Here is a 12,312-nt window from a genome sequence, read left to right as displayed (position 1 = left end):
AAAAACCAAGTACCTAAAGTTTCCTCCGTGGTCTTCATAAGCAATAGGTTCTTAGGTGTCTCTGCCATGTTATACGAAAGGTCTCTTCACCTAAGAAATATAAAAGCATTCAGATCCAACAATGGGGATATTTGAGGACTAAACTCAAGATTGAAAGAGGCTATGATCTCCATGGGAGCATACAAAAGACTAAGAACTAGGCATAAGAAATAATAAATTTATATCATATTTATTTGAACACCATCAACCCTCAAGAAATCCTGGGTAGCCACAAGGTAATGAATTGATCTTCTCGAAAGGTTCCCTAAGTTAATGGTAGGTTTATAGTTAGTGATTTTTCATCTGGGACATCTCCAATATGTAGAATTATTCAATGGGAGCTTTGTTGCAACAAAAATATCAGAAGTATTTACATTTTTTTTTTCTGAAAAATAATGCTAGCTTAATTTTACATGTACTTTAGAACGTACAGACACTTTGTTTTTCTCTTCTGACATTTCCTTGAAAAGATTTTCTGGAGTATCAAGAGCTGAGTAGAAGCACCAACTCCCAGAGAGGCTACTAACAAAAGGAAAAAATGGACCTCTGTAAATATTATCAAGATGCAAATGTTATTATCTGTGCTAGTTTCCTCCTGCTGTGTAATAGTAGTTCCATAAACTTTGTGGCTCAAAACAACACACATTTCTTTTTGAAAGCTCATAGTCCCGATGGGTCAGGAATTCCTATATGGCTAGCTAGATCCTATGCTTGGGGCCTCTGCAGGCTTCAATCAAAACATGGGACAGAGCTGTGGTCTCATCTGAGGCTCCACTGGGGAAAGATTCACTTCCAATATCATGTGGTTGTTGTTTGTATTCAGTTCTTTGTGGGCTGTCAAACTGCAGACCTCAATTCCTTACATAGTTGTTATCCAGAGATCACTCTCAGTTTCTTGCCAAGTGATCCTTCCTGGTGTTGTCACTTGCCTTTTAAAATCCAGCAAGAAAGACAGTCTCCTTGCAAGACGGGCATTACAAACTTACGTAACATAATCACAAAAGTGACATCTCACCCCTTTGCCATATTCTGTTGGTCGGAAATAAGACACAGGCCTCCACAACTTAGAGGAGGTGATGACACAGGGTATGAATATCAGGAGGCAGAGCTCACTAGGGTTACCATAAAGTCTGTCTTCCAGAGTTGATTCATTTCTGTTCAAAAAGGCAGTAGGTGGTGTGGGGTGATGGAAATTATAAAGGAATCACCGTTCCATATAAATTATGAAATCTAGCTGAGCAAGTGTTGGGAGTTGCTTAATTAAGTTCAAGGAATGGGCATAATGTTTTATGGTTCTTGGCTCTGCCTTCTGGGCTGTTAATTATACTTCCTGAATCAGGCTTTCTTTTTCAGGAAGAGAGCATGTGCTTGTAGCTAGGTAGTTTTGTCAGCTTCCTTCCTGTCAGCAGAATGTGTAGGGTTTCCAGCAGCCTTTCATGGGTATTTTCTCTGTCCCTTTCCATCCAAGCTGCTGGTATCTTTGTGGAAGTAAGTTTCTGAAAAACATTACGAGTCTTCAATGGATTTCCACAAGGTTTACTCCACTAAACAAAAGCTACATTCACAGACCTTTTTGAGTTAGCCCTTCTCTACCTTGGGGTGCTGCTGAGATGGCTGAGAGACAACACCCTCCAGCTCACTAGAGGTGATCTGATGCAGTTGAGAGGATCTGTGAGGCACACACTTGCTCTAGAAAGGACTCTGTGTAACTAAATACTACTCCAATTCTTTCATCTTTCTGAGGTTGCAATAAAAGGTTTTATAGTCACTACCTCAGCTTTTACTGTTCCAACCTTCCCTAACAGTACTTGAAAGGACTGTGAAAGCTATTTCATATTTTTTGCATCATTTTTCATTAAAAGTGAATGATTTCCAAAATCATCCAGTCCCTATTCTTTTAGTTTAATAATCGATTCCTCAGTCTTTCTTTCTTCACCTACATTTTACTGTAAGCAGCATGAAGAGACCAAGCAGTACCTTCAACATTTTGCTTGGAAATTTCCTTAGTTATGTAATTCAACTTAGGTGTTTTGCCTTTCATACTACCATAGGTAACAATTTTGGCAGCTTTTACCCATTGTGTAATGCGATTCTCCCTTTTTCCAGTTCCTGATAATATATTCCTGTTTACTTTTTAAGTTTTTATTGTGGTTTTACACACACACACACACACACACACACGAAAAACATAAATTTGCCACTTAATCATTATTAAGTGTGTAATTCAGTGACATTATTTACATTCACATTATTGTATAACCATAACTACTATTTCCAAAACTTTTTATCACCCGAAACATAAACTCTGTAATTGTTAAGCAATAATAACAATTCCTTATTCCACCCTCCTGCCAATGCCTGGTAACCTCTAATTTATATTCTGTCTCTACTAATTTGCCTCTTATAGATATGTCACATAAGTGGAATCCTATAGTATTTGCAATTTTGTGTCTGTCTTGTTTCACTTAGCATAATGTTCAAGGTTCCTTCATGTTGTAGCATGTGTCAGAACTTTATTCCTTTTGTAAAGTTAAATAAGATTCAGTTGTATGGCTATCCCGCATTTTGTTTATCCATTTTTTTTTTCATCAGTGGACACTTGGTTTATTTTCATCTTTTGACTATTGTCAATGCTGTACTGAATATTGGCATATGAGTATCTTTTTAAGTCCCTGTTTTAATTGTTTTGTGAATACTGTATATCTAGGAGTGAAATTGCTGCAGTGTATGTTAATTCTATGTTTATCTTTTTGAAGAAACACCATGCTGCTTTCTAAGGGGACTTCACCAATATTCATTCCCACCAGCAATGTATGGGAGTTCCAATTTGTTTGCATTCTTTTTTTTTTTTTTTTTTTTTTTTTTTTTTTTTTGAGACGGAGTCTCGCTCTGTCGCCCAGGCTGGAGTGCAGTGGCGCAATCTCGGCTCACTGCAAGCTCCGCCTCCCGGGTTCACGCCATTCTCCTGCCTCAGCCTCCCGAGTAGCTGGGACTACAGGCGCCCGCCACCGTGCCCGGCTAATTTTTTCTATTTTTAGTAGAGACGGGGTTTCACCATGGTCTCGATCTCCTGACCTTGTGATCCGCCCGCCTCGGCCTCCCAAAGTGCTGGGATTACAGGCGTGAGCCACCGCGCCCGGCCTCTTTGCATTCTTGTTACTTTTTTTTCTTTAATTTTAGCCATCCTAGTAGGTATGAACTGGTATCTCATTGTGGTTTTGATTTGAATTTCCTTAGTGACTAATAATGTTGAGCATCTTCTCATATGCTTAGTGGACATTAGTGTATCTTATTTATAGAAATGTCTATTCAAATATTTTGCCTGTTTTTCTAATTGTGTTTTTGTCTTTTTCAATAACTAATTTATTTTTGACAAAATTTGTAAATATTTATCATGTACAAAATGTTGTTTAAAATATGAATACATTATGGATGGCTAAATTGAACCAATTGGCACATGCATCATATCACATATTTTTCTTTGTTGTGTGTGTAGTGGAAAGGTTGTCTTTTTTGATGTTCAGTTTTAGTTCTTTATCCCATTTTCCTCTAAACCCTTGCTGGCTGTGTCTTTTAACTTCAGATTTCTACTAATGGATGATTCAAGGTGATTTAGATTTTCTTTAATGTGCTCCTCAAAATTATTCTGCTTCCTGCCATTCCCTGGTCTCAAAGCCAGTTTCACATTTTAGCCTCTTACAGTAGCACCACACTCTGACGTACCACGGTCTGTTTTAATAGTTGTATAATAACATTACCGCAGACTTAGGCATTTGAAGCACCGGGTGTTTATTTGCTCATGGTGTCTGTGAGTTTCGTAGACTGGGCACAACTTCAGGTTCTCACAAGGCTGTGATCAACATAGAGGCCCTGACTGTGATGTCATCGGGGCTCAGCTAGAGAAAGACCTGCCCCAAGATCATGTTGTTGTTGGCAGCCTTCAGTTCCTTGTGGGATATCAGACTGAGGGCCTCAGTTTCTTGATGGCTGTTAGCTGGAGGCTGCCCTCAAATCCTTGACAACTGGGTCCTTCTCACCTTTTTGCTTGCTTCCTCAAAGCCAATAAGGGAGAAAGTTTTCTTGCAATAAGGACATTACAATCTATGCAACATAATGACAGAAGTGACATTCCAAAATCTTTCACATATTCTGTTGGTTAGAAGCCAGTGACAGGTCCCACTCACAGTCAATAGGAGGAGATTACACAAGGTGTGAATTCTAGGAGCTGGGGATCACGGGGACCATGATAGAGCCTGTCCAATGCGTTCTCAAAGTTAAGAGTCCCAGGGCTCAGTGGTTTTTATTATGTGATTATTTGTCTTCATCGGTATATTTGCTGAATCCTGTGGTGAGGCAAACTGATGTTCTTCACAAGTTATTTTTCTTCCTAAATGGCTTGAATTAAATATTATGGTAGATTTAATGTACATGCAGTTTCTCTGTTGACATAAAAATTTAATTATAGCAGTATGGCCCAGTAGAGGGCTCATCATTTAGAGTGAAGCAAGGAGAACATAGTTCAGAAGAGGCCCTGATTGGTTCAGGTTAACAAAGATTGCAGTGAGCAACTAGCATGGATCTAACCAGAATGGAACATAATTTATGCAATTTATAATTTGTAACAGAAAGCACAATTTATTGCATGATATAGTGCTGAGAATCTAGTCCATATGGAATTATAAAAGGTCATTATTTTCATAAGAGACTAGATTTGTGATTTTAAAAAGTGGATAATTTATAGAGAAACAGTGCTGGGACATCAATTGACTTTTAAATACAAAATGAGAATAAGCAGTCATGGGCAAAATTGAAATCTTAATTATTAATGCATCATGAGATGCATCTGTGACTTGCAATGCTTTAACATAGTAGAGACACTCAAGAGCCATTTGGAAAACATTGTAGCTCATTATTTGCTAAAAGTCAGCAGCGTGTTGGGGACTAGAGAAAGGACACCAACTGCTGGCCCATTGTGTAGATATTTTATCCACAATTAATTTTAAAAACGCTTAACCAGCAGAGATGCCAAGGTAACTGACTTCCAACCTCGTTGTTTTTTGTATAGCTTCATAAGAGGGGCTTCTCTCAGGAGCGTGAGTAAGTTGGGGTGGGGGCAGGGAGAGGGTCAGAGGAAATGCTTTCTCACAATTGTGGAGGATCCATACTTACAGGCTTCCAAGGACTTTGCCTCTGAGCAGTCTCTTCCAGGGTGAATTCCTAAGTGAAAACCCAGACACAAAGACACAGAGCTAGCCTAACAATTTCTATTTCCCTCTGACCCCTCTCACTGGGGAGGCTGCGATTTCAGAGGGTGACGCCCCAGCAGATCCTGGTGTGGCTTGTTTCATGGACTACTATAGCAGAAAGAGAAAAAAACGAGGCAGGTTATTGACAACCTTAAAATGCAGCTCAGTAGACAATTTATTAACACTGGCTGAAAGTTCCATGCACAGGTTACCCTGCAGTAGATTTTTACAATAATAACATGCTGAGCGTTTTCAGAGGTGGCCTGCTGTCAGCAAATAAGAGAAAGGATTTGTGCACTATGGTTTATTTTGCTTTGGGGAAATGGTAGCTCAGCTGCTGTGCTTTTTATTAAAAGTTAAGGGCCTTATACACATTTTTAGTAAGGTTTCCCTCTGCCTTCCATACCCATTTTTTTGTTGTTGTTTTTTAGGAGGGGGGTTGTTGAAAGCTGAAATTAGGATCAAGTTTTCTAAGAAGTCCATGCCTTTTAAATGCCGGTGAATCAGCTTAGAAATGGAGATGGCCTACTTCTCCTTCTACCCACAGTGATCTACACATAGATATTTTAACTAAATGCTGAGAGTTCTGATATTCTGAGTTTTCTTGACTTCCTCAAAATATGTTCTCTAAACAAATGTCAATTTTCTCCTGGAATACTCCATGAACCAACACACATATTAATATTTACTTATTGGAACTCGACACATTTGCACGTACTTCCTAAGATCAAATGATTTTCATCTGTTGTATTCTCACATTTGTCTTGTCTCTCCTATCTGGAGGCCATGATCTCTTAATTGGAAGGTCCTTTCCCTTCCCCTACTACATGTAGGAATGTCCGGTGGCCCTGAGCTCTGAGAATCGGACCCTGGGAGACTATAGTTACCATCTAAAGAGGAAAACCTTACGTTTCTGTGTTATCTTAAATGTGGAAAAGATAAGCAAGAGTGATAACTGTTCAGTTCCATTGGCTATGCTCAAAAATGTAAGTTTAGACAAACTAAACTGCTTGCCCAATTGATTCTTGACTCTCTGGAGGTTCCTTCACCCACTGCATATCACCTCTCTGTCCCTGGAAGTAAGAGTGTCTTCTGCCTTCCACTTTCAGTTACGAGGCTGACTTTGGACTCCCCTGTTTTGTTTTGTTTTCTTTACAGTCACACAGTTGCCATATTGTTCTTTAACTATACCAAGCTCCATCTCCACCACTTCTTCCCTTTCTTTCCAACACCACTGTAGTTTTTTTTCTAGGTTGGAGTATCTCTCATTTGAATTGTTGCAATCCAGTGTCCTCTAGTTGCTGTTTGTTCTATGGGCTCTTCCTGCTGCTAAACTGCCCTGTCTGGGGAGATGCAGACCCCATACTGAAATATGAGGAGCTCCTTGAATCTCAGGGACTCCAGAGCATAGTCAAATGAAGCACCACTCCTGGAGATAAGTCTGCCATCTAACTCTCATGGAGTTATTTTGTCTCTGGAGCTCTGTGGAACTTTCCTGATTTCTCATAAAGTTCCAGTTTTCTACTGTATTTGGTAAAGACAGATTATCCCACTCCCTGTTGCCTTTTTCTGTTTTGTTCTTCTCAATGACCTTTCATGCGTAGAATTCCATTTCTACCTTCCATTACTTTTCAAAACTCTGGCAGGGGTTCAGTGTGCCCCATCCTGTTGGCACCCCTCAGCTTGACCTTGCTTTCTGCTTTTCACACTGTCTCTGTTCCTGAAGCCCTCACATTCCCCATGAAATTTTTCTGGTTTGACAGGAAAACAGTTCTATCTTACCAGCATTTACTGTCGGGAAACTACACTCTCCAAACTTATTTTCCTAGTGGCTGGCTACCATTTGCCCTTATTTTCAGTTCTGTAAAAGCATTTACTTCTGCATAAATAATTACAGTAATGCCACTGTGTATTAAGATAGTTTTGCACATCCTGAGCTGTGTTCATACCCCTGTGTTTCTCTTCAACTGTGAACGCCTGTGATCAGGAAGCCCCTTGCAATTCCTCTTGCATAGGCCCTGCAAGATTAAGTCTTTATTAATATTGATGACAATAAAGGTGTCTGACTTATGCCAGCAGATGGGAACCTTTGCCTCTTGTTTGTTAAGGCAGATGGCCTGGCAAGAGAGGAGGACATGAGAAAAAGTTGTGCATTCTAGTATTCTCTAGAAGGTAAATTTGGGAATTTGGGCTTCGTAGATGGACTATTAATCGCCGAGTGTGTCTCGCTGCATTTGCTGCTGTTCAGAGTAACCTCTTCCTTTCTATGATCTGTAATCTGTAGAATGCCAGGCTGTTTCCTTTTCGTTTTTTGTTTGTTTGGTTTCCTCACTTCACTTCATTTCACTTGCAGTGTTAAAAATTGAAGAGAAATGTGACTCATGATAAGGATAAAGGAGGCTTTGGCTATTTGGCTGACATTTGGCAAAATATGTAGAAGTATAGAAGTGTATTCAAACACTGAAAAATTGAACTAATGTTTGTAAAACTATAATAATTCAATTCTTTTTGAATAATGAGTGGTCTTTTAAATTGTTTGGCATTATTCTGAGAGCCTACAAATAAATTTAAAAGTAGAACAGCCTAAGCAATATATAGCATGGGCCTTCATGCTAATCCCATGCTTTAACTTTTCTTTAGCTTATCCTAATATAACTATGGGCTGATTTGATTCAAGAATGAGAAAGGGATTCCAAAGTAAAGCTATGCTGACTTTGTATTTGTAATCTGCTTTATCTTTCAATGTTTATGTTCAGAAGATAAATGCCCTACCTAGATATTTTCTGTATACTCTTATTTTTGGGTGTCTGCTTGAAGGGTTTTGTTTGTTTTTCCTTTAATTGGCTGCACAGGAAGATCCATCCTGCATTGTGAGTTTAGCATTTTCTTCACTGTCTGCTGCGCATCCCATTGTCTGTGCACACACAGCATGGCCAGCACCACATCTGCCTTCTGTATGGTGCAACTGCTCAAAATACAAAAAGCTCCCCCACGCAGAGCATGCCCATGGGTTCAACATCTGCTGCAGGGATGGAGATGGAAACGTTGGTGGTTTCAAGTGGCACTAATTAGTTTCCTTTTCCTTTTGGTTTCCTCATTACAGGTACTGCAATGAACATTTGCTATGTCCCCCACACATGTTCTGGACAGGCTGGGGTCCTTGGGAACGGTGCACAGCCCAGTGCGGGGGTGGCATTCAAGCTCGCCGCAGGACCTGTGAGAATGGGCCTGACTGTGCAGGCTGCAATGTGGTGAGTAGCCTCCTTCTCATACCCAGCTCACAATCCAGAACCAGGAATTCAGACTCAATACACACAAAATGCTCTGCACGCAGTAGAGGTTCTGCAAACAATAAATGTTCTGCACGCACTAGGGGTTCTGCACATACTTGGTACACTGCGAACACTAAGTGGTCTCACACACCAGGTGCTCTGTACATGCCAGAAGCTCTGCACACACTTTATGCTCTCCAGATACTAAATGCTCTATAAATATGACATGTCCAGACGCTGGATGCTCCCCCTACAATAGATGCTTTGAAGGTATTAGGTCCTCTCACACACTGGATCTTCTGCAAACATTAGATTCTTGGCAGACACTAGATGTTCTGCAAACACTAAGTGCTCTGTAAACACAACATGGTCAAGCACTAGATTGCAAAATCATGCAAGTTTTTCAATTTAATTAGAATATCTGGTGAAAATACTGGAAATTCAGAGTAGCTTGGAGGCTTCGTGAATTAAATATTCACACATGGGATCAACTATCCCAGGAGTTTTTCTGTTCTGATTTCTGAGTGACAAGCCTTCAGCCTGCTTGTATATGGACACTCTATTCGGTTTGGGACATGGAATATTATTCCATGCCAGGCCTACACCAAGGTATAGAACATTGTGGGATGAAGCAGACACACCCTGGGGCCTGAGAAACTATATGGAGCCATTGTTAGAGCAAGTTGGTGCCAATGCAGAGAGAATAAAAAAATCTGCCTTTACAGTTTATGTTTCTTTTAACACTTTAAACTGTCAAACAAAATTTCACTTGGGCAGGCTCTTTTCAAAAGGCTTACTTTTGCTCTTCCTGCTTCTTCTGTAAGAGTAACAGCATTTTCCCTCACTTGCCTGCCCCTGGTGCTGGCTCCACAGAGTGGACACAGACAGTAGCAAAAGTTTTGATGGAGAAGCTCAGCACGAGAAGGCCTAGCTGAATTCCTTCCTCACTGATCTTTCCAGTTGGCCTTTGCAGCCTCTTTATCCTTTGGTTCGTGAGGCTGAGCAATGTTTATATGCTGCTGTAAAGCCTGCTTTTGTGACATGCAAAAACCACATAGCCGAGATATCCTTGGGAAATTCAGAGACAGGAAGAGGGTTATGAGGTGCTTTGTCAGATATTACACCAGACCCAAGGAGATTTCTGTTATTGGAAATTACAATTAGATTTCTTCCTCTTCACACTGGAAAAGATATTGTCATAACTCTCATATAATCTAGTACTTATTATAAAGACAGTTCTTTCCAGATCAGCCTGAACTAACTGTAGACCATGAGAAATCTTCATTAAGATATGTATTTATTGATATTTCAGATGCTGACATTTAAAACTATTTATTTTAAATAATTTTAAAATGGCAAATTTATGAACACTCACATGTTCTAGGAAAACCATTCAAATGGGGTAACTTTCTGTTTTGCTGAAGAATGTCATGTTTTGTTCCTGGTGGCATGATGTGTGCCCACTGAGGTCTGCATTGCCATGTCGAGGTTTGTCTCATTTGCTGGGAAACCACAGGAATGGATGATCTGGGTTGATCTCACACCTTAGTTTCTAAATATACTGCAGTGTGAAAAATTCAGAAAACAGTCCACATCATTAATTTTCTCATTGTTAATTGACTTTTATAGTTACCTTCAAATATAGCTTAATGAACGAAAAAATTATATTAAGCAAGAATGTAGCATTTTTATGTAGTTACTGTAATATGAGTATATGTGTGAAATACATCTGATTATAAATGTAAACATTGAAGGTCTTTCTAAAATATCAATGTATTTATTGCTTTATTACAGAATTACAGTTTGTGAAACAAATGTAACTGCTGCTTTCAAACCCAGAAAAATACATATGTCTCCAAAGAGACTATTGTCACTTTTTAGCAAATTTAAGGGATTGTTTTTCTTTTTGTTTTTACCACCAAACTTAGCCTTTGGGTAGTCTACTTCTAGGAAGGTGTTATTGCGGCAATGAGGAGCAATCTACTTCTCAGTGGTAGAAGTCTATTTATTTTTCTTCTGACGTGGCTTCTCCCATGCTTTTCGTTTTCTGTCTGTCCTAAGGCAGGAATGCCAGCTCACACCAATTGAGGAATGCAAGCAGTAGAGAGGAAGGACTCAGTTTCTTTGGATTGTTTGCAGGATCTATACTATCAGTTGAATTCCTAAGACGTTGACTTAAAAATGATAGTTACCTAGCTAAAGCAACATTTTTGGTCTTCATATTCTAGCTGCGGTTCATAAATCTTTGGCCACAAAGGGTTTGGCTTTTATTGAGTTCTAATATCAAGATAGTAGCGCTAAGTATAAAAAAAGTATTGATTTTTGAGTCATGAAGTGACCATCTGCTTGCCAGTGTGTGACTGGATGAGAAGAGGTGACATTTCTGAGTCTCAGCGTCATCCTTGGAGAAGGCGGTGTTGGTTTTTCCTACCCAGAGCTCCTGTATCAAGGAGGGCGCCATCCGTAAGGTCTGGCAGTCTCACGTTTGAGTGCTCCTTCCTAGTCTCATTTCTTTCATTGTTTTCCATGGGCTTCAGCTGCTTCTCTGAACTCCATCTTATTAAAAATGGGAGTCAGCTAGTGAAATGTCATTTACACAATACAGAACATGTTTGTGGAAAGTATAACAACCTGAATTTCCTGATTACTGTAACAGCTTATAGAAAAAGAAAGAATTGATTATTTCAAGTTCAAGTATGCATTGGTTAGAAAAGACTCAAGAATCTTTGCTTCTGCCAACACTTTAAAGCTGAAATTTCATGAAAGGATTTTCCCAGCTTCACTTGTGAAATTTCTATGTCCTTGTCTTAGACTAAGTCACCAAGCCTTTATCTGAATCTCAGTAAAGAGGCAGTGAACGACCCTTGCCAAGAGCTATTAGTTCTCTCCACGAATCCCTACTTGTAAATTGCTCAATGTCGAAAGCTTGGGTAACTCCGGAGCCTTGGGTTAGTTTGGGGAGCTGATTGACAGACACACAGGGAAGACCTGGATCTTGTGTTGTCACTTTGTGAACTTGAGATACACTCACTGCCCTCTGGGCTTCTGTCTTGGTCTGCAAAATGCAAGGCCAGACCCTGAAATTGATGATTCTGTGACCCTGGCCTTCCTTCTCTGGACCCTGACCCTGGCATTCCTTCTTTAGACCCTGGGGCACATGTGTCCCGCTGATTGAGGGACCACTTCTAGCAAATGTCCCTCCCTGGTGGCTGATAGCTCCGATGAGCTCAGAATGAGACACTTAAAAAACAGATGCTTACTCCCCACTTCCAAGTAGGCTAAACCCATAGCAGCCTGGGGTCCTCTGGTCCTTGCTGCTGCTCCCCAGGTCTGTGTCTCAGCCCCTCATGCGTGTGACTTCACCGAGTGGGTGGGAGGAGCGGGATGGTGGGTCAGAGGGGCTCTGCCTCTGAGTCACTGTGAGATTTGACCTGCTGTTCTACTTCTCCACACGGTTGTTTTCAAATGAAATATGAAGCAGGAACACTTGAATGACAAAGCTGTTTAGAAGATTACATATAGTACCTAATATTTCTATATATCCTAGCCCAGTGCCAAGTCTAACATAGACATTTATAAAATAGAAATGATTATCACTCTCATATGTGTGTTTCCTTTTCACCCTGTTTTGACAATAGTAACTGTAACAATTCTTGTTGGATGAAGCTTTGCAAATCCTGACTTACTAGGTGATGTCAAATTAAATATTGAAATTAAGTTATAACTACACATACTGGAGTTAATATTTAATGATA

The 12,312-nt window shown here is 39.9% G+C and overlaps 1 protein-coding gene across 5 annotated transcripts in view; it reads left to right on the top strand.

Moving 5' to 3' along the window:
* SEMA5A (semaphorin 5A) overlaps window positions 1-12,312 on the top strand; it is a 507,347-nt gene that overhangs the window by 423,510 nt on the left and 71,525 nt on the right. For all 5 annotated transcript variants that reach the window (XM_021939236.2, XM_021939237.2, XM_021939238.2 and 2 more), the window contains one exon: window positions 8,389-8,536. In XM_021939236.2, coding sequence (XP_021794928.1) covers window positions 8,389-8,536 — 148 coding nt within the window. The remainder of the gene's footprint in view (window positions 1-8,388; window positions 8,537-12,312) is intronic.

This window comes from Papio anubis, chromosome 5 (genome assembly GCF_008728515.1).
Source record: "Papio anubis isolate 15944 chromosome 5, Panubis1.0, whole genome shotgun sequence".
Taxonomy (NCBI): domain Eukaryota; kingdom Metazoa; phylum Chordata; class Mammalia; order Primates; family Cercopithecidae; genus Papio; species Papio anubis.
The sequence above is the reverse complement of the archived record's forward strand: the minus strand, read 5'-3'. Positions and strand labels throughout refer to the sequence as shown.